Source organism: Melopsittacus undulatus, chromosome 6 (assembly GCF_012275295.1).
Source record: "Melopsittacus undulatus isolate bMelUnd1 chromosome 6, bMelUnd1.mat.Z, whole genome shotgun sequence".
NCBI classification, from domain to species: domain Eukaryota; kingdom Metazoa; phylum Chordata; class Aves; order Psittaciformes; family Psittaculidae; genus Melopsittacus; species Melopsittacus undulatus.
Genome location: NC_047532.1, coordinates 71,967,079 through 71,990,135, shown reverse-complemented (window position 1 = coordinate 71,990,135; position 23,057 = coordinate 71,967,079). Strand labels below are relative to the sequence as shown.

The following is a 23,057-nucleotide window of genomic DNA, read 5'->3' as shown; positions in this document are numbered from 1 at the left end:
CAACTTTTCTCCCAGCACTGCCAAGGCCACCACTAAATCATGTCACTGAGGGCCTCATCTGCATGGTTTGTGAACACTTCCAGGGATGGTGACTCTGGGCAGCCTGTTCCAATGTCTCACCACCCTTTGGGGAAGAAATTGTCCCTAATATATAGTCTAAACCTCTCCTGGCACAGTTTGAGGCTGTTTCCACTTGTTCTATCCCTTGTCACTTGGAAGCAGAGCCCAGCCCCCCCCGGCTCCATCCTTCTTTCAGGCAGTTGTAGAGAGCAATAAGGTGCCCCATGAGTGTTCTCATCTCCAGACTGCCCCCCCCCCCCCCCCCCCCCCCCCCCCAGGTCCCTTAGCCGTTCCCCATCACACTTGTGCTCCAGATCCTTCACCAGCTCCTTCTCTGGACACACTCCAGCACCTCAATGTCTCTTGTAGTGAGGGGCCCAGAACTGAACACAGAATTCAAGGTGCAGCCTCACTCACGCAGAAGAACATTAATTCACTCCAGGAGTTTCACAGCAGAGGTGCAACCAAGGCTGTAAGTATAACCCCCTTCCCACAACTGCATCCCGGTAACCTTCTGAGGTGCAGCTTAGGTCCAAAACCACCAACTGACCGCCTCCGAGGCCTGCAGAGGGCTCCTTCAGATCAGCATTGGAGGACGCCCCCTACCAACTCCGCCCCACGCAGTGCCGCAGGGGAGGGAGCGCGGATGACCCGTCGGCCCGCGGAGGGGGGCGTGGCCAGGCGGAACGCCGCTGACCCTCATTGGCGGAGGCTGGTGCTGGCCCCGCCCCCCCAGCGGGAGCGCGGAATGCACCGTAGTAGGACTCTCCCGTGCTTTGCTGTGAGGCGGTTTCGTGGTTCTCGGTGTGAAAAAGAGTACCGGTTGGCCCTTGGCGTGTCACGTGACGAGCCTTTGACCTCGGCTGTCGATCCCCTGTCCTGACCATCGCACCGGGCGCGGAGCGGTTAGGGCCATATGGCGCGCTGCGGTGGCGGCGGCGCTGCTCCGAAGGGCCCCGGTCCGGCGGCGGTGGAGCGGCAGCGACTGAAGGAGGCGCTGGCCGAGCAGCTCCGAGATGACCTCGGCAGGTAGGCGCGGGGCGGTGGCTTGGGGTGGTGGGGTACGGTGGGGTACGGTGGGGAGGGCTCGGCCGGCAGTAACGTTGCGCTCCCGCAGGCTGTTGGCGGAGGGGACGTGCTCCGACGTGACCATCTGTGTCGGCACCGCGGCCCTGCGGGCGCACCGGGTCGTGCTGCTGGCGCGGGCTCCACGTCTCTTCGCTGCGCTGGATGGCGGGCGGCCGCCCCGAGAGGTGCTGCGCATGGACGGCGTAGAGCCCACGGAGTGCCAGCGCTTCCTGCGGTGAGTGCGCGGCCGCCCTTGCGGGCACCAGCCTCGTTCCTCGGCGCTACTTCTTCTCTGTCGTTCCTCCTCTTTTTTCCAGTATTAACACCTGTTCTACAGCTTTCCCAGTATCTTAACAGCTTTCGTGCAGTGTCTGTAGAGTACTTTCCCATAACTTCTTTGCCTTGATCCCTCTGCTGACAGCATATGGGTATACTCTATGTAAAGGCTTTGTAATAGAACAAGAGAGAAAGCAGCAAAAATCCCGAATGTATCCTTTTAAATTAGCTGTGTTTACTAATACCCTTGTTAGCAAGATTACCGAACAAAAACAACAATGAAAAACCACTCCAGTGACACCTTAAAAAGAAAAAACAAACAAACAAACCAAAGTTTGGAAGGGTAGGAGGGCTTCATCCTATTAAATGAAGACATGTCAAGACATGCATGAAGTTAGAAACTGTGTGGTCAATACTTCAGCCCTAGTGATCCATGGGCTAGGCTGAGCATAGCCCAGCTTTCCCAGCAAGGTGGGATCCTGGCATGTGGCATGGTGCAGCATGTGGGTCAGCTACTCCCCAGGGACTGACTGGTGCAAGGGCCTGCATGTTCTCCCATTGCAGGCTATTGGCACATGTCTGGCATCTCACTCATCTTGCTCATACTTCGGTGAGTACATGAGGGGTGTTGGCTGGTGCCGCCAACAGACCTTGCAATCCTCCTTGCTGTAAGTGCTTCTAATCCTTCTTTCAAAGAACCAAGCAGCGTTAGCTCTTCTGGAACAAAGCTGTGGTGGTGTTACCTTCCTCCTATAAAACAGCGTTGAGGCTAGAATCAGTCGGCACTTTGGAGCATGCATGGGAGCAAATCAATAGATGCTCTGAGACTACAGGTGAATTCAGGAAGTATGCACCACAGGCTCTTGAGATTGTTCACAGAAAGAAGGGGAATTCATTGTAGTTTAGCGCTTAAAATAAAACTGAGGCTGACCTCTCCCTATTGGTTTTGCTCATTCTCTCCTTAAATTTGTGATTAAGGCAGCAGATGGCTAAAAGGATGTATTCAGGGTACTAAAGTTATAACAAATATGAAAGAAAACCTTATGACCTGAGAATAACACATAAAACACAGAATCATTGTGGTGGAACAGGCCGATAAACTGGCATTTGTCAGCTTACTGTCAAAGTCTGGCAGGAGCATTAGCAGAACAAGCAGTAAGAAACAAAACAACATGGCATTTGTCTCCTATTGTTCTGAACTCCATTATTCCTTCTATTTCATTCATTTGCTTCACATTCATGAGAGGTGGTACAAAAGGCTTCATGCAGAAGCAGCATGTAAATTTAAAAAAATACAAAATATTTTACTTTGGAAAATTATTATTTGGAATAATTACTTCAATTATTTATATACTATTATACCACTCCTTTGCTTTCCTATTGGTAAGCACTTACTACGTCTACAGTTCACTGATACTTGATTTCAGTTCTGTCTTGTGTTTGCTGTAATTATCCCTGGAGTCCTGCATGTTCTCCAAAAAGCTCACTATTGAAAAGCACCTTTAAACCCAAACCAGCTCATTCAATTATAAACCTTTTATCTTTTCACCGTGAAAATGAACTTCCCCATATATACTAAGCTATGTATGAAGTGCATTTTGCAAAATGGTTGGTTTTTCTTCACTTGGGTTTCAGTACTCTTTGATACGTCACCTTTTGAATCATCTAATGTAGCACAATCTGCAAACATTTGTGTCTCAGAATACACTGGAGTTTGACCACAGTGAACCACTTTGGACCAAGGAAAGGAAGCAGCTTTGGCTGGAAAGAACCTGATTGCATTGTTCAGATGATTTCTGTTAGTATCAGTGGCTGCTGAATCTCAGTGATTTCTTATTATTAAGATACAAATTAATTAGATTTTCACAAATTCAAACCAATGCCCTAAATTACTGCTTGAGGTTTACTGGAAGCTAGCCTAGTTTTTGGAGCATGTGAATTGCCACCATGAGTTGTAACAAAGACCTGTAGCTGCAGTTGAGCTCCTGGGAGAAAGTTGTAGTCTTCTACAAAGCTTCCAGGTTTTCTGGTTATAAATACTGTTTCCCTGCAGAAGTGAATACTAGTACAGTATTGAAGAGTTCATCAAAATTGTAACAAAATCTCAGTCCTTTTTCCTGTTGGGAAGATAAAAGCTGAATACAAAGTAAAAATTATCTTTCCTTGGGGATTTGGGGATTTGATTTTCTCACAAGCTGTATCTGGCATGCATCTCAGTGAGATGTACTTCCTTTGGGCCTCTGTCTCTCTTCATCATGAGAGATGTGGGCTACGTGTCACTTATGTGCTGAAGGCTGTGCAATGTGGGGAATTTGATGGGACTGACTTAGACTTTGGAAATGATATAAAATGCTCTATAAAGGCCTATCTCCAGTGAACAGTGAAAGCTGAGAAAGTTGAGACCAAATAGTGAACCAGAACCTTTATTTCTCATGTTAGGGAATTAAGGAATTTACTCCTCTGAATAGCTGAGCTGTTCTAACTTAATGGCTTTAATTCATACAACCATATTCTCATCTGAGTTTGTTACTACAGCACCAAGTTGTTTGTTGTGGTTATAAGTATGAACTAAACTAGTCATTGAGAATAATTAGACTTCAATAAGCAAGGAAGAGGGCAGGGAAAGAAGTAAGATGCTACATGAAGCTTGTAGCTTAGATTTTATGTTGGGGAAAGAAAATCTTCACCATGATGACTTGTTTCGTTTGACAAAAGCAGGCTTTAAATACATGCTAAATGATGTCAGCCTTATCTCCTTTCCATATACATAGGAATGAGTTTCCCATTTTTTCTTACTGCATTTTTTTTTCTTTGATAGATGTTTATATCCAACCTCAACATTAACATCTTGCTTTGGACAGCATGGTATCTTAATGCCATGGATTTATGCCCAATGTGAGAAATGGGCAGAAACCTTTCACTGGGACCGTGGCTACTTAAGAGGTAAATTCTTCTTCTGAGATGCTTGGCTTTCACAAGGAAGCTGAAAATTTAAAAGGCACCTGTGTGAGGCAGAGAAGCAGTTGATGTTGCATCTCATGAGAAGAAATTTGATTAAATACTTGTCTCAAGAAATCAATTAAGTTAAAATAACCATCTTAGCTGCAAAAATCAAGCAGATGGTTCTTTTAGCAAATCTAAAAGGAAATAGAAGAGTCTTAAGTGATTAAGGTAGCTTGAAGTTGTGCATATGACATGCCTAACTTGCATTAACATCAGGAACTAGATAATCTTTAAGGTCCCTTCCAATCCAAATTGTTCTGTGATTCTGTGACATTCTGGTATGTGCTATGCCAAATTCCTCCTGCAAACAACACACGACATCCGTACAATTTGTAAATAAAAGGAAAACATAACTTGTTTTGTCTCTTTTCATTACAGAATCACAGAATCACAAAATCCCAAGGGTTGGAAGGGACCTCAAAAGATAATCTAGTCCAACCCCCCTGCAAGAGCAGGGTAACCTAGAGTACATCACACAGGAACTTTTCCAGGCGGGCTTTGAATATCTCCAACATAGGAGATTCCACAACCCCCCTGGGCAACCTGTTCCAGTGCTCTGTCACTCTTACAGTAAAGAAGTTCTTCCTGATGTTAACGTGGAACCTCCTATGCTCCAGTTAACACCCATTGCCCCTTGTCCTATCACTGGATATCACTGAAAAAAGCCTAGCTCCATCATCCTGACACCCACCCTTTACATATTTGTAAACACTGGTGAGGTCACCCCTCAGTCTCCTCTTCTCCAAGCTAAAGAGACCCAGCTCCCTCAGCCTCTCCTCATAAGGGAGGTGTTCCACTCCTTTAATCATCTCTGTGGCTCTGCGCTGGACTCTTTCAAGCAATTCCCTGTCCTTCTTGAACTGGGGGGCCCAGAACTGGATGCAATATTCCAGATGCGGCCTCACCAAGGCAGAGTAGAGAGGGAGGAGAACCTCTCTTGCCTTACTAACCACACCCTTTCTAATGCATCTTTTCTAATTTTCATTAATTGTATTACATCTATGCTGCCAAGGAAGCATCCCTTTTTGGGCACCTGTACTTTTTGCCATAGTATCTTTTTTTCAGGGCAATTAAACTGACGCACTATCAAGCAGCGGAATATCCCCTTTTCATGTGTCAGACTTTTGTGCAGGCAGTTTCTTACCATCCATAGTATTTGTGATGGAAAAGTTTCTGATTTTCTGATAGACTTAAGCCTGAACAGTCTGTGTTGCTAGCTGATAGGGAAAAAACATATCAATAGAAAAAATGGCATTAATGTCTTTTGTTCAAGCCTGCTTTGTAATCTCTTTACTAATGCCCTATAAATCTAGGCATATACGGAACAAATCCATAACAACATATAAAAGAGCCTGTTTAAACAGCTAGTGTCTAAGAACTCAAAAGCACTTCCTGAGTGGCATCAATGATGTGTGTGCATGTATAACTTCAAGGACAATGTGGATAAGGAGAAGGTAAATGTCTTTCCCAGATGGGCTCTCAGTGAAGAACTCCCACATAGAGCGAGTGGAAGCTTCTGCAGGAAGCATTTGAAAGGTGGGGTGCTTGATTAGTTGTTATTATTATTATTATTATTTAGTTAGTAATTTATTTATTTGGTTAACAAGTACTTTGGAACAATAGGAGAGGCTGTCCTAACAGCCTTCACTAAAGGTTAGTGATGATGGTGTTAATTCCAGTGACTTCTGGTGTCCTCACAAATAACAAAAATGGGTTCCTTGTGCTTTTAAATATGGCATTTCATTAAAATAAACCCTGCTCTTTCTCTCTTCCCTTTTATTTGTGTTGTCTTCATGTTTGCTAGTGGCATACAACATATCTGCTTGGGATTTTTACATTCTTACAGACAGTGTGTATGGCCCATAGTAAAGAAATGTACCTCTTCATTGGAAGGACTAAAGAAGTGGATCATAAGTCCAAATTCTTTTTCAACCCAACTATTAACATGGGATTTCTTTGTGATTGTGTTTTTTTGTATTTTTAGTGAGCATAAAGATTTGTTACTGATTCTAGTTTGTATGGCTCTGTGGCTGTTCTGAGAACAGAATTGCTTGGTTGTTCTACTGAGACTACAATTTTCAAGACTGTATGGAGTCATGCATCTACAACTGACAGAAACAGGTGTGCTTTGAAGAGAGTTCTAAGGCTGAGAAACTTCCCAAAGAAATTTAGCCTAAGAGATATGGAATGTTCACCTTCAGGACACCTTTGAGAAAACAAACTGAATGAAATCTTTAGATGCACAAAAGTTACGTTTGGTTAGGCTGCTTAGAGTTTTCTTAGTTCTCTGCAAGCTACACACCAAATACATACTTTTCTTCAAAGTGCATTTTGAGATGCCTACATATGCTATCAAAATAGTCCCATACTCCCTGTATGTTCTGGGAAGCTCTTTGATCACAGTAAGTAAAATCTACTACTTTCCTAATCATCATTAGGGATATGTTGGAAGAACTGGAATGTTTTTACATCTTCTTAGATTGTTCAAATGACTGTGAAAACTGCTTCTTGTAAATGCTTAACTCAGTTCAAAACTGGTCAGGCTGTAAGACCTCCTGATGATAACCTCTGTGTGATTTAAAGAAGACATTTTTTACTTTACAGAATAGTAATTTTCTGCACTCTTAACTTACTAATGTGTCACATCAAGATGCCTGTAAGAAGAAGAACTATTCAGATTGTAATTCTGCAGTAGGGGTACGGGTTTCTTACAGCAAGTGTGTTTTAAAAGAGATGGTTTAACATTACCACTAGAACATGTGATCTCCAAGATCCAAGCCATGTGTTTTGCTGTGGATGAAAGATTTCCATAGCTTTTATTTATACAGGAAGATGCCATCTGATACTCTGTAGAAGACAGCCTCGAAAACTTCAATCTGCCTTTAGAAATAAGCCTATAAAATAAAGGATGTTGCCAAGCAAAGTTTTTTTCTGTAACAGGTTTTAGAAGACTGCAGAATATTCCATTCTGGAAAGAACATCTAATGGGATTTAATTGAGATAAAGGAAAATTTCTAAAGTTTAAAGATGTGCCAAAATCATTACTATTTTCTGAGAACCATAAAATGAATGCTTCCATGGATCTTTAAAAGTAGTAAAATTACATTCTGTGTTAAGCAGGACTCTTAATATACAGGTATTCTGCTGAGTTTCTGGAAGTAGTGAATCCAGGGCTGTGACTGAATTTTAAATGTTAGCTGAAATTATCAAGCTTCCTTGGCTTTACAGGAAAAAAAATCTGATTTCAAATAGAGCTAACTTTTTTAGATCTAGAAACCAGTTACTTAGTTCTGGTTTAATAACATGCCACTTGGTTTATGTACATTTATGTACATATATACATTATGTACGGAAAAGGTGCCATTACGAACTTAAGCCTAGTGATAACAGAAATGCATTCCTGAGGTTTCTTATGTAAATTATCTGAAAACACCCTGAGGATTCCCAAGAGATTGTTGCCTCATTGCCCAGCTAATCAGATTCCCTATGGATATGTTGTTCAGTTACAGACAGAAAGTAAGCAAGAAAATGATAATAATTAATTTATGGCAGTGTGTCTGTTACTGCTAATTTCTTCTCCCTCAAAGTCCATCTGTACTGTCTTTACATGGTGAATACACAACAGCTCTGCAACAACAGAAAGGTGAATAAGTAAAGTTCCAGTCCAAATTTAACCTGACACATTATGAATGGCAGTTTTCTTTCCACAAACCCTTACTGGAGATCTTCCTGCAGTTTTTCACATTCAGTACGTGTTACCAGTTTACTTTGTGACTGTGTATTTGCTTACACCTGGTGAAGATGTAGGGATAAAGTTAGAATTACTGGATTTTTTTTTTAGTAGAGGAAGTCTGTGTGACTTAAGTGACATTTCTTGGAAGATCTAATGTGGAGGAACAACTTGAAGACAACACTTCAGAACACCAGAATACTTCTGTGGAGTTTGGAAATCTGTAGGTTATTTTGGTTTCTACTCTGAATTTCTGTTCTTGAGCTCTACTGCCACAGAGCTGTAAAACACAGATGTTAAGTACTGAGAAGCACAGTGAGTGGGGAAAATGTGTGGCAGTCATGGACTTGAATTTTCTAAAGGATTGCAAAGTCTACTTGCTCAAGCAAGCAACCTGTCATCCTGTTCTTCGTAATGTGGCATGTCTTACTACTTGTCTTTCTCTCATGCTATTGTTATGCTGGTTTGGAAAGCACTGTAAATATGAAAAGCAATAGATGGTCAGGCCAAGTTCACAGATTAGGAGTTCTGAAAGTGCGTTTGGGTACAACAACCTTAAAAATGCATGTAAAAAGGATCCATCGATCTGTTACTTTCAACGTGAAATGTTATTACTCTTATCACACATTTTCAAAATCCAATAAAATATTAAAATTCCTATTGCCTACACGCTTCTCCTGATCATCCTCTCTTAGTGAGAACCTATATCAGAGACAAAAAAATCTACATAACTCAATATTTTAAATACAGGAGTCAAGAAGGAAGACTATTTCTTTGTATGTTTTCTCTGCCCTTCCAGAGGACAGTGTTCAAATATCACGCTCAAAATTACTATGTTCCCAATATTAACAATAAAGCCTCTTTGCCAAGGAATGAGTGACTAAATGCATATATAAGTACATCTGCTAAATACAAAATAACTAGCTCTTCTGTTCAACTTTGCTAACTTCATCTATGTGGTATGAAACCACTGATAAAGCATATTATCTGTTCACATTGACTTTTTCAGGCTCCAGTAATTTACTGGAGTGCAATCTTTCTATAAATATGACATATTTGCAGTAGCAGACTGCAGGCTTTGTTAGCCTTTCCAGATCTCAAGCCAAAAATAAGCTGGGGAAACAGATGGGAAAGTGGGAAGCTGGAATTACTATATAGGCAAAGTGAAAGCTCTTGGGTAATCTTAACTGCAGATTTTCATGCTTTCAAGTACTTCTTTTGAAAATGAAATTTCTATTTCTAATACTATTCATTCATATCTAGATGATTGTTATGGTTTTGTACTTGTAACCTTGATGTTGGAAGGTTTTTACGTTTTGGGGTTTGTAGATTTGATGATATTAAAGGACAATCAAATGCCTATTCTTGATCATACTAAGATTTATAAATTTGTCATCTGTCATTAATGAAACTGCTTGCTTCTGCTTTTACCAGTAGATGGTTATAATAGTTGAGCTATAAAGAACAAAAAAAAGGGGGCTTTTAATTAATAAAAGCAAAGTGAGGGACAGAAACCTGTGTTCCTTTTAACCTGATCCTACATTCTATTTGCAGTACTTGTTTGTGCTTTTTGTCTTTTGTTAGTGACAAAAAGTTATCTTTATATTTATTTTGCTCTATTAAAAATTACAGGAGTAAACTTGATGTCATCTTCTAGGCTTGTATATTCATCTGATAAAAATCTCAAAGAAGCTGAGGAGCCAGCTATGATTAAGAAAGTACTGGAACCCAAATTAGTAGAGGAAAACAACACTGCTACGCTTCAGAACACTCAAACAAATGTAAATTGTCTTGGAGACAGCATAAAACCCACTGTTGATCAGGATGTTCCAAGTGGAGCTGGGCAGAAAGTTGCTTCTTCACCTTGTATTGAAGAGCAACTTCCAGAAGTAGTCAGTGATGCAGAAAGCAACAAAGCCACTGCAGGTAGGTTTGGAGTTATGCTTTTGTTTGTTTATTTTGGGTTTTGTTGGTTTGGTTGGTTTTTTTTTTCTTTCAAATAATTATTCAAGAACTTACACAGATGTAAAAATGAAGGCAAAAATTAAAGCTGACGTGGATATTCTTTGCGACGGTCTACCTCATTCTCTCATACTTTAAAGAGATGCATTGCTGCAGAGGTTTGGCAAGAGTAGTTCCCAGCCAATGTGTAGCGTAACAAATCTGAAAGGACTTCTCAGGCATTGGCCATGTTCATTGGTATTTGTCCCCTTTCTTTTTCTCTGTATTATAGCAAACTTGAGTCCTCACCATGTGGGACTTCCATGGAGCAAAATCTCTCCATTCTTTCCCTTTTCTAGCAAATTACACTAGTTCTACTGTTGTTTCATGAGGATTTTAGAAGCTTTCAGAGCCTTCTCCACTATGACTGTAAATGAAATAAGTAACCAAGGAAATGTGTAACTGCATCTATACCAGAGGTGTTTGATGCCACAGCTGTGTCAGTAAGACAGGATCAGGCAACAGTTCTGTTCAGGCAGAAGTTTGTAGCACTATGTGACCCTGAACTTTTTCAGAGTCTACTTCTCTTTAAAGGGAGGTAATAGATCTTTAGAAGAAATGAACTGGCTACATAATCTTAGGGAAGAGTAACAACAGCACTTCTGTAGAAATCAAGTATGAAGCACTCGACAAGTTTCTGATAGTTCAAGTCAAACTGAGAAGTAAAATGCATGGTCTGGAAAACCTTTCAAGGAAAGTTCTAGCTTGAATATGCAATATTGGAAAAAAAAAATTGTCAGATTCTTCTTTTCCAACACTCTGTACTGCCAAAAGTCTGCTCCAAAGTGAAAACAGCTGTTTCTCTCCATCTGCAGGTAATGCCACACTAGAAACTGCATCTGTGTTAGGCGAAGACTTAATGATGCTCTACAAGAAGTGCTCTTGCCCAGATATTAATATCTGCATAGAAGGCAAAGAGTTTCAAGCTCACAGGTACATAAGTATTTACAGTAAAGTTTTTCAAGCAAAATCCTTCCAGTATCAAACACTGTTGGTACTATGTATCTATAGAAAGTTATTGCTGGTGCTGTTATCTACGCTCTGAAGAGAATAAAAAATCAGCTTTTAATGCTGAATATTCAATTATAAATGCTGAATAAATTACAATGCAGGTAGAAAGTTTCTGGGGTAGTAATTGTATTTTGTCTGTTCCTCAGAATCTGGTTTTACTTTCATTATTTCAGTTATGTGGGTGTAAAGATTGTCAGCAGGCCCTGTAAGATTTAAAGTCCAAGACCAATAAGAATTTTGACTTACTGGACTTCTCTATCTTAGGAAAGTAAATTAAAGTGTCAGTACCATTCCTCGTACCTTTGATATGAGTCTGTTTGCATTTCAAATAGCAAACTAGACAGAAAACTAGACAGCCTGTATTTTATTCCCTTTGAGTATATAAATAACTGGGAGAGATTGTAAAAAAATTCCCTACTTTTAGTATTTTCTGAACACAAACCAATGGGGGGGTTATTACTGACATGAAAAATACCTTTATAGAAGATAAGTCACAATAGTGTGTGTGGTGTTTTAATTCTTAAGTAATAGAATTAGGATTATGTACTAAATCTCTAGAATGTAGTGTAGTCAGGCATGTTTGCTTTTTCAAGTCTATGCTATTATAAGACATGTTCTCAGTCTACACTATTATAAGACATGTTCTCAGGCTCATAACTTAGAGAAACAAATACCTTAATGCAAAAAGGAAGTCAACAAACAGATTCCATTAGCAGAGCTTCTTTAATTTAGGCCACTTAGTGCCTGGAGCAATGTATCTAGTCTAACCAGTATCAAAAAATATGGCAGTACGTCAGAGAAAACAAGGATGCTCTGGAATGAGCACAAAACTTGCTTGTGTTAGTACAGCATCATGTGAATGGTAGGAGTCAATAAGGGCAATCTAACTTTGGGTATTGTTGTGGTGAAAGCACCGGTACGATTTGCTTATTTTAAGTTTTTTCTGAAGTTCTCATACATGAGACAGTTTAAGGCCTCACTCTCTCCCACCCACTTAGTGTTCCTCAGTATTCCTTACTTTCTCCTGAAGTCCTGTGAACTTCCAATAGACTGTACAGTGTCAGCAGCGCTGCTCTGCGATTTGCCAAGTTACGGCTCTGTGGTACTGTGTTGTATTCTTAGAGTCAATTGTAAGTCAGTTTTGTTCAGTAATAAACTTGTGGCACAAACCACAACAGCAGGAAAGCAGGGAGAAATGGACTTCCAGTTCATATGGTGGCTCCATTATTTTGTTAAAATGTTATCAGTATGTATGTAGGTAATACATACTTGTCCATATTCTACTAAGTAGCTGTCCGACTTTAAATGAGTCTCTGAAATACCCACTTCAGCTATACCCTTGACGTTGATCTGGCCCTGATCATTGCTAAAATTTATTTGCAAAAGGATGACAGTATTGGAGATAATGTATTTTGTATCATATCCATGATATTGTATTGTCTTTTACAAAAACAAGATCATGTTTGATTTCAGAATGTCACAAAGTTGTAATGTAATATCTGTTTATATGTGGACATATTACACTGAGATATAAAACAGTCTGTAAAAAATTCATTATTATTATTGCTGGGTGAATCACAAAAGAACTGTGCGAGAAGTTCCTAATTTAAAGTATTGAGACTTCTGAAGCAGGAGGCAGGAGAGATAAGAGATTCCAGAATATATAATGACTAGAAAAGAGACCATAAATAGAATTCTTCTTACTTCTTCCTACACAAAATGAGAGTGCTTTGCAACATTTTTAAGAGCCAACAAACACATGTAGAAGAAAGGATTCTCAAGCCTACTGTAACACTTTGCTTTTTCTGCCAAAGGAAATGCATGACCTAATTTTATAAATAACAGGAAGCTTAGCAAGTGTCAGGAAAAAAAATTCACATATATGAGAATATTATCTATGGCTGCAATAGCCCAGATAAAATATACAAAGGCTCACACTGTAACTGCTGTAAACCTGGAAGGCCGAACTCATAAAGCAGTTTTCATCCACTGTCTTCTCTTTTCTTCCCCCTTTCCACTTCCACCTTCAGAAGCTCCTGTTACAAAGGTTTTCCCATATGGTTTTGTGAAGACTGTGATACGAGTGCAGATACTGAGCTCCACAGGCTATCTGTCTGGGGTTTCTTTATTGTCCTTGATGGAAGCAGAAGTAAATTGAATTAGCCCCTTTATGAACAGTTATGCCTTTTATAAATGTAGTAAATCTAAGCAGAAGTAATTGATAGCTTTTCTTAAACAGTTCTGGAAATACCAGCCATGTTGTTGTATCATATGTCAGGATCAAGTTTGTTAGATTTCTAGGATGTGCTGGCCAGCCAGTATCAAGTATCTCTATGCTTCTCTCTTTATCTAAAAAAAATACACATTTTGTAGTATAAAAAGAATTTTAAGAGATTCAGAATATAATCATTTGGCTAAAACAGGGCTATGTAAACAAGGTTATTTACTGTTATTCAGTAAATAAACCAAAGTAAATAAATTTGCAATTTTATATCATATTGAGGGAAAATGCTTATGATGATAGATTTCCCCTGTGTGAATGTTAGTTATACTAGAAACAAGCTTTAACTGAGAAATTTAGAGTACTGTTTGTGTTTTCCTCTAGCATATTTTGAATTCCAGACATACTGAAGAAAAGGCATGCAGTATACAGATGACACCTTAATGCATAAAGGGCAAAGATTTAAGTCAATGTTATCAAAGAGTCTCATAATAGATATTTGTTATCTAGTGGAATAATGTTTACTTTTTCTCTCTCAGGGCCATTTTATATGCCAGATCTAGTTACTTTGCTGCTATGCTGAGTGGAAGTTGGGCTGAAAGCTCCCAAGAGCGCATCACTCTTCAAGGGTAAGTGTTTTCTTTGCAGGTTGTGTGGGAGCAAAGGTAGGCGATTTAAGATCACTGCAAATATGTAACAACTGTGCTGTGTACAGAGCTCTGAAGATTAATCTGCCTTGATGCTTTTCTTCAACCTGATACATTTCCCAGGTACTGTTTTGACTTCAATATGAAACAGCGTATGTAATATTTGTTAATGCTGTCAGGTGGTAGAGGGAAGAAGCCTTTTTTCATTGGCAGAAGGGAACTAATAATCCTTTGTTTTATATTGTCTATTTTATAATTTTTCTCTTTCACTTCACATTGTATGTTTCATGAAAAGTATTGTGAATGTCTCAACAGTAATTTTTCATACCTATTTGAACAATCAGAGTGTATTTACAATGTGAAGACAAATGAGCAATCAAATTTCTTAAGTAGAGTATAATAATGGCATTTCAGCATCATGCACTAAACCAATTTTGACTAGTATCCTTTTTCACAGTGGCTTTCTGTGTGAGAGCTGAAAATAATGGAGCTGTGAGTGTAGGAAGAATACTTAGAACTTCATAGATAAACTGGGGACTGCAAGGTTAGTTCTTTTCAGTATCAAAAAAATCAATTTAAATAGATTAAATTTTCCTTAAAAGCAAACGAATACTGATACTTGTACATGTTAGCTTTTTTGTTCAGATAGGATTTTACCTGACTGGCCTTTCTCCAGGAAGAACTGTGTACCTTACAGTGGTGCAAGACAGAAATGCTCAGTACTAATATAAAATTGCTTGGCCAAGTAATACTTTCTTGTGTTATCATTGGTTTAGTTTTCTGTCAGTGTAGTAATATTGCTGCAAACTCAGGAAATTATCTGTTCATTTGGTTATAACTTCCCAATCCTCATAAAACAATATGCTTTTAACTGATTCCTTAGCTTTTATGCTATACATAGTATGGTAGAGAAGCTGATAGTCAACAATTATTCTGATATTTACACTTCTGTCCTTCTAATTGGTTTCTTCATGGCTAAGAAAATTTCATCCTTATCTTTCAGTAGATGCTTTCTCCTGAGAAGAATTAATCTTTGTATGAGTATATTCCCATGCCAGTGTCTCATAATTTGTTATTAAGAATCATATCCATAATTTTACTTTTTCTAGTTCAGTATTCTGTTTGGTGCAGCTTCCCATGCTGTCTGTTTAAACACTCATCAGTAAGGTACATATGGCTTCCTCTGAAATAATGACAATTCTGCATAATATAACAGCTGTCAGGACTGTGGGGAAACTCCTTGCAGATTTTACAGCTATTGTGTACTAATATAGACACAACTGTGCTCTGATTTTGCTTCTTAGCATGTTGAAGGAGTGGTTTTTGTCTGTTCCTCCATTTTTAGTCATTAGTGTCTGTTGCTTAAATATGTCTTAATGTTTTAAAGGTTCTTACCTCAATCTGCATGACTCTATTCCATTTATACTAATGTATACAGCACTTGGGGTTCTGAAGATCGCACATCAAGATGTACATACATTAGTAGTATTGTTCAGGAGGTTGTGTCCAGCACTTAAATAGACATTCTGTGCCTGATTGTCGTGGTTTAAACCCAAATCACACAGCTCGTTGACTCATTCCCCCCACCCTCGCTCCCCCAACTCCCGGAGAGCTGGGGAGGAGAATCCAAAGAATGTAGCTCCCACGGGTTGAGATAAGAACAATTTAATAAGTAAGGTATAACACAAATCACTACTGCTACTACTACTACTAATAATAATGATAAAGGAAATAACAAGTGAAGAGAATACAACACCTCACCAGCCGCCAACCCATAACTCACCCCACCCTGCCCGACCGAGCACCGACCGATACCTCCTCCATCCCCCAGAGTCTATCGCCCTTCTGGGTAACTCTGCATTACATCCTGGGCATGACGTGCTATGGTATGGAATACCTCTTTGGCTAGCCTGGGTCAGGTGTCCTGTCTCTCCTTCCTCCCGGCCTCCCCTCCTTCCCTGGCAGAGCATGAGACTCATAAAGTCCTTGGATAAACCAAACATTTGAGCAGTAACTCAAAACATACTTGCTATCAGCACTGTTCTCAGCCCGAAAGTCAAAACACAGCACTGCTCCAGCTACCAAGAAGGAGAAAAAAATGACTGCTACTGCTCAAACCAGGACACTGATGCAAGGATGAAAACAATGCTCTGTGTAGGAATTCTGTATTCCTTCATCTGAATCTAGGCATACAGACTTTTCCTAAATATTCTGACATGCAAAGTTCCTACTTAACATGGTAATAAAAGCATTAATTATATTTTAATTGTAGGAAAAGCTTAAATACATCATAAAATCAAGAATTAATGTTTATACACTGATTTTTAAATAAAGAGTTGCTTAGTAATTGACTTATTACTAGTAAAGAGGTTGGAGATGATGGAAAAAACACTTTCTTCATACTATCAGTGTAAATACTCTAGATATTAGCATTAGTCTGCTTATGCCTTGTTTTCAAAATATTACAGAGTTTCAGCAAGACTACTGAGTAGCAAAATTCACCCCAAATATGGTCCATTTAGATCTTTTTACATTGCAGTAATGTTGAAAATACCTTTGATTTTATCAGATCATTTAATTTCCATGCACAGAACAACTGGATGATGTACCAACCTTCTGACCAACTGCTTTTGGCTAAGGAATGTGGTGTGTTTTATTCTGGACTTTGTGTCTTTATTTGCCTTTTTCCTCTCTTTTGCAGCATAAGCCATGTAGAAATGAGTGTCATCTTGCATTTTATATATGGAGGTATTTTGGACTTCCCAGACAAAGTTGATGTTGGGTATATGTCAACTTTTATTCTCTTTTTTTTAACTGCGGTTTTTGCTTGTTCTGTATTTTCTCAGTTCAAAGTCAGAAGGAAAATTCTTCATGTAGTGTAAGACAGAGATGTCAGATATGATCATTACACTTATAGATACTCGAGGAAATTCCAAAAATAAAGCTGCTGAAAGAACCTTGCTTATTTGTCAGCTACTGGAAAAGGTGTGCCACCCATTTTTGGAATGTTACATGAGGACAGTGAAAAACAGGAGAGTGTTTTATACCAAATAGTTCCCAATTTGCATGTACCATCTTTTTAGTTTCCAGAATAATATGTACTATGTGTCATAATTTTCTGCATTTAATATTTGAAATTTGTTTTAAAATACTCATTTAACTGATGCAAAGGCTAAGTAGTTAGCCGTAGATCCATCATAGATTATATATAGCAACCAAGGCAAATGTTGGTATATCCATCTAAAATAAAAATACGGAATTGTTTATAATATGCCCAAATGTCAATGTTTAGGTAATGAGTTACTACAGAAAGTAAATTATGGTATTGATTATTATATTAAATAATTTGCTCACTGCTTTTTAGTATTTGGAAGGGACGTAATTCTCAGGTATGATGCAGTCAGTAACATTTTATGTAATCTTCGGGAAAAACGTACAAAATGCCAAAACTCTGCTGGCACAAATACCCTTTTCACTTGCTACTATAAAATAGAGAAACTGAGAAGCAGTTTCTCAGCCAGTGGCTGAGGCTTACTTTTATGTACACTAAACCTGGTGGCTGAGAGATAATGATTAGGTCAATGCCTGTTTCTGTTCCAAGACTATCCTTTGGCAAGTTTCACACTTTGTTATCAGTCTGTTTCTGCAGTAAATTCTGACTGAACAAGGAGGAGAAATTAGCATGTAAACTGTCTTGCAAGCAAAATGCCTATGTCAAAAGGAATTTTGATTCCTCTTGCTACTGCTCCCTTTTTAGTCGCATGCTGAGCATTGCAGACATGTATGGTCTCGATGGGCTGAAAGAAGTAGCTATCTACATTTTGAAACGAGATTACTGCAATTTCTTCCAAAAGGTATGTCAGTTCTCATGCTATCTTGTGAACTGTAAAGCCCAGGAAGGATTTTTATTCTATTAGTTACACATCATATTGACAAAATACTTATCAAGTGTGTGGTCAAGGTGTGTTAGCTCAAGTCAACAGGCCCTATTCTTGTGTTTAAATCTACTAAATTCACTGGGATTGATGATGGGAGTAAGGCCTGTGGTATCATCCACCTATTTATAGAATCTTTAAAACCACAAGTGATGAAAAGCAATTATTCCACATTATTAATTCAATATACTAAGTTACATGGAGTATCATTTAATACATTCCATTATATATGCAACTGTTCTTAATAGGAATTTGGAAATACTTGCAAGTCAGATTTCATATATTTAGAAAATACTTGTGTTCAATTAAAACTAATTTAAAACAACTGCTTAGATTTGAGCATTTTCATGCATTGGGCTCACTAGGTTGCATGCTACTTTACTGACATGTGAAAGCAGATGAATTCCATTCTGCATAAAGACAAACAAACTTAAATACCATGGTAGCTAACAGTACTTCCGTTTGAACTGAAGATTTTGTGCTTCTGTGTAGTTGTGTAGTGTAAGTCAGAATGTACCATAATGATGATAATTTGCTAACAACTCTAGCCTGTTCCTGGAAAACACCAACCTGTACTAGAATGTATGGCTATTGCTCACTCGCTGGGAGTGGAAAACCTATATGCTGCTTGCATGAAGTAAGTAAAGTACAATAAATTACGGTTTATGCTTTTCATTTGTCTGCTTTCTGTTCAAAGTATTTTGTGAGACTGGGTTTATTTTGGCAAATAAAATGTTCATATTTTAAACATCTTTTTCCTCACAGTACTTTTGAGGTATCACTTATGCTAACAAATGAAGACACAACATTTTTCCTTCCTTAAATAAGAAAGGTTCTCTTTTTAACAGATGGGTAGGAAAACATTTTGCAAAGTGTTTGTCAGAGAGAAGCTTTGCCAGCTTACCTACTGAACTTCAGAACAACTGCCTTGTTATGTTGATTAACTCTTTGGTAAGTAGTATATAGTGTGCTTTGTATAAAAATACAGCAATGTAATTTATTAAAGATAAGAAATATAGAAGTTTGAATCTGTAGTACACTTATGCTATGTAAATTTCCCATTAAAATAACAATTTAAAAACAGATTTTGACGTGCAGGTATCATTGTTATGCTTTATGGCACAGAGTCTAATGATAATCACATCCAAGTCCAGCATAATAATACAAGACAAGTTTATGAAACACAGCTGTGACATCATAGCACAGCATTACATGTTCAGAGAGTAAGGAACAGGAAATTGCTCTGTCAATGTTAGGTGGTGGCATACATCATTTGTGAGAGCCTTTCCCTGTTTACCTATATTGTGCTTTGGAAAAAATTGAGGTTTTTTTTCCCAGACTTCAGGTGATCACTGGCTATCAGTGATCACAAACCATTTTTTTACAGGCAAGCTGACTTCAAAAATAAAGTAACAGTGTAGCGTATAGCATACATAACTTCTGCTTCTCTGATAACAGTATGGTACTCGTCCCTTCAAAGCTCAGCATTCATTTTTTGTGGCACATACTTATATCGTTCCAATTTAAATCTGACTAAAGTGCTTTCCAATTGTGTTTCTGTATAAAACAATGCTCAGAGCTGATTTAAAGGTAACTGATTTGACCTAGACTTGATAACAGGAATTTGGTTTAGTAGTTAGCATGTAAATGCATTGAACTGGAACAGAGATATGGCGAATATGTAGCTAAAGGTAAATCTGTACAGCTGCTGCCAAGCATGACTGTATATGTGCCTGTAATGTGGACTGGTGTACACAAAGTTTAACTCACTCAGGTAGCATTCATAGGATGATTCTGGTTCTAGCACTCATCAGCTATCTAAGTATGTGATGCCTCATTCCATGCCAAAATCCTTGTCCCCATGTTTCTTGTTATCAAAGCTAAATAGCTTGGGTATGGCTACCCACACTGCCAAACATACCCCCAATTTCAACAGATGTGCTCTTAAACAGGTCCGGCCAAGAAGTGCCCCTCAGTGTGAAAGGGCTCTGAAGGCTTGTTGTGGTTTGTTTTTTCTCAGCCCTTGAGTTTTTATTTTGATGAAGTACTTATTCCATCAAGTGCTGAGGCTTGCAGGTCAGCTGTAAGTACTGGGTGCTACTGCATATTCAGGTGAAAGCCTGAAAACAAGAGATTACAAAGCTAAGCAGCTGTACCAAGAGAAGTTTGAGAGTATCCAGTTAGAAAACCCAAACAGTCCTTCTGCCGGAGTGCGTAATTTCTAACAGAACAAAAATAGTAGCTATAGCTTTTAAGATGAGGTGTTCTGCTATTACATTAGATCAGTGTACACGGTTATTCCTAGAATATATACATAGCCTTGTATGTCATATGTTGTATAAATGCTTAAGAAGTTTTAAGGAATGTTTTCAGGATTATAGATCAATTCATTCTAATTTACAGCTATACACAGTTACACCAATATCCATCTTTAAACTAGCTCAAGTGTGTACTGTAGCCAAGAGTATAAGTAGACACAGTTCTAAGCTCCTCCCCAGGCACCCTTGTGCAACATTATCAGGACAGCTTAAAGGTAAACCTAAGCCACATCAGGCCTTCCTTCCCCTCTGTGCCTATTATAATATATGAAGATGCCGTTGTTTTAGTTTGTGTCGAAATATATGAGCTGTCTTAAAGCTTCCAGTATTTGCAGAACTGTTGTGGTACTTAGTGCTGCTCAGCTTCTCTGGAAGATTTCTGCAGTCTGGACTCAAGTGTGTTTTGGTTCCTAGTTTAGTTATTTAAAAATTCGTGTTGGTGTGTCTTTGGAAGATTCACTGGTATTTTATGGACTGAAGCCTACGAAGCCTTTAGAATTGTAAAATTAAGAAATAAAGCATAAGCCTCTTCTGCCTACAGAACAGTTCTGGTGAGTGATAATTTAACTTGGCTCTTAAGACATTCAGTCCAAAAACTTGTGGAATTCCCAGTGAAGTTACGCACAATCTGCAAAAATGCTTAAGGACGCTTGAGGGAGAAAGAAAAAAAGGTCTAACATGAATTTTGCAGGGACAGCTGTTATGTTTTATGATCCCCTTTGCTGCTACAGTTCTCTGCTGTAAAACTTTTTAACAGTTACGCCCAGTTAACAGTATGACTCTACATTATTCCTTCATTTACCAGTCTTGGAAAAGTAAAACCCTGTTAATGTGGGGCAGCCCTCTAGAGAAAGAAAAGGTGCAAAGGAAAGGAGACTGCTGATCAGAAAGTCTCTGGGAAACCCCAGTGATGAACACAGAAACATCAAAATGGGAGTGCAGTTTAAAACACTGTTCAGATTCTTACCCCTGGTGTCTCAACTACATGCAAGAAAAGTATCTTTTATGTTTTTTAGCTAAGTAATGTGGACTCTGCCTTAGAATGGCTGGGGAAAATACAACAAGAGAATTAAAATTCAGTTAGAGCCACTCCTACAACATGCTGATTTAATTAGAAGTCAATGAAGGCATTTCATATTTTACCAGAAGCAACTAATGGGAGTAAATGCTTATTGCCTTGTGAGCAGGGGCTGAATTCTGGACCATTTAAAAAGCTTGTCATTGAGCCCAGTGGGAAAAAGATTAAACCATAAGCGTATACTTAATCCACCTTATATGCATACAAGCAAACTGGATTTGCCCACAAATAAGTAAAACAATAAAATACAGTTGAACAGTGGTTGGCCAGATTTTATGTTTTAATGCTAATATACATAAAGAAAATCCTCCCTGCTTTCTACTTTGCATGAGACAATGAGGATTAGAATCTGAACTTACAGCAGGTGTCTCTGTGTCAAATATTTACCTGAACTATTGCTTTCTCCAGTGTTGCTGATCTTACTGCATCATTTATCAGTGACCTGCTAGGTCACATTGAGTACAGCCATTGTAATAGCTCTAATTCTAACGTGGATAACAAAACATTTCGAATTCTCTTCAAGTGGTGTGTTAGCCAGTAGAAGCTGCCTTCAGGTGCTGTGCTGATGCAGTAAATGAAAGAACCAAAGGCACAGACCAGGGAAATAAATATTAGCAAATGTGTTTGTTTGTTTGTTTGTTTTAAATGTAAATACAAGTTACATTTATTAGAGAAGTGTTAGCCAACAGAGAGTAAGTTCAGGGAGAAGACAAATATTTGATGCCTGACTCCTTGAAATATAGCAAAAGGTAACTATGAAAATGCTTGGGTATTTATGCATCCGAAGTGCTAGACCATCCACACACCCCTAAAACTTTCACTTACCTGTCTCATTAAAGAATTTATTACATTTTTCAGTGATCTATAAAGATTTTTGAAATTTAGTTTCTGCAGTTAGTATTTGCTTTATTTTGCTCATGACTGCAGTATGTAATGATACACAGATAAAAAAAGTACAAAAAGTACTACAAAAAGTAGTAAAAGCTACAGGGAACTTCACTGCCTAAAATTTCAGTGGGCAAAACAGCAGCAGTAGATTTTTATTTTTCTGCTTTAGTTTCAAACGTAGGTATAAAATGGTCAGAATTATCAAAATTCAGATTTATTTCAAGAAGGAAAATTAATACAGGATTAGATCCTGTGTGTTCAGTAACTAAACAGAGGCTATTTTATAAGCAGCAATTCTTTAGGTGATTACTTGGCAACAGGCTAACTTCTGGTTTATTTGAAGAGCCACAAGAATGCTGTTTTCCTTTTGATGGAGAGTGACCGCCTGATCAATAGCCTTCCCCAAGTGAAGTGGACGGAGCCAGCTGTAGCCTTGGCATCTAGGCTACAGGAGGAATGTGTAACATTTATTGTGGCCAACTTCCTACACGTAGTACAAAGTGAAGGCTTCTCTATTCTGCTTCAGGTAAAAGTGCCCTAAAGCTATAATATGCTTCCAAATGAATGGAACTGTATCACACTTTGTGCATTTCAGGCTGATGAATAAGGAAAATAGTTTCAACTCTAACTTTAAAGTACAATTCTATGGAAATTTAAGATAAAAAATAGGCAGTGCTATGGGATTTTTTTATGGGGTGGGTTTTTTTCAGTGTTGTTTTAAAGCACACTAGTACTTTGATATGCAGGGTTGATACTGCACTCAGGGTATGTGCCTCAATTAAGTTCCACTTAATGTAGTGGGACACTTCGTGTGTTGGAGA

The 23,057-nt window shown here is 38.6% G+C and overlaps 1 protein-coding gene across 1 annotated transcript in view; it reads left to right on the top strand.

Annotated features, from left to right (window-relative positions):
* Positions 1-976: 976 nt before the first annotated feature.
* BTBD8 (BTB domain containing 8) overlaps positions 977-23,057 on the top strand; it is a 34,982-nt gene continuing 12,901 nt past the window's right edge. The window contains exons 1-10 of the mRNA XM_005153920.4: positions 977-1,089; positions 1,178-1,363; positions 9,795-10,063; positions 10,954-11,071; positions 13,910-13,999; positions 16,719-16,799; positions 17,775-17,871; positions 18,501-18,589; positions 18,801-18,903; positions 22,580-22,762. Coding sequence (XP_005153977.4) covers positions 977-1,089; positions 1,178-1,363; positions 9,795-10,063; positions 10,954-11,071; positions 13,910-13,999; positions 16,719-16,799; positions 17,775-17,871; positions 18,501-18,589; positions 18,801-18,903; positions 22,580-22,762 — 1,329 coding nt within the window. The remainder of the gene's footprint in view (positions 1,090-1,177; positions 1,364-9,794; positions 10,064-10,953; positions 11,072-13,909; positions 14,000-16,718; positions 16,800-17,774; positions 17,872-18,500; positions 18,590-18,800; positions 18,904-22,579; positions 22,763-23,057) is intronic.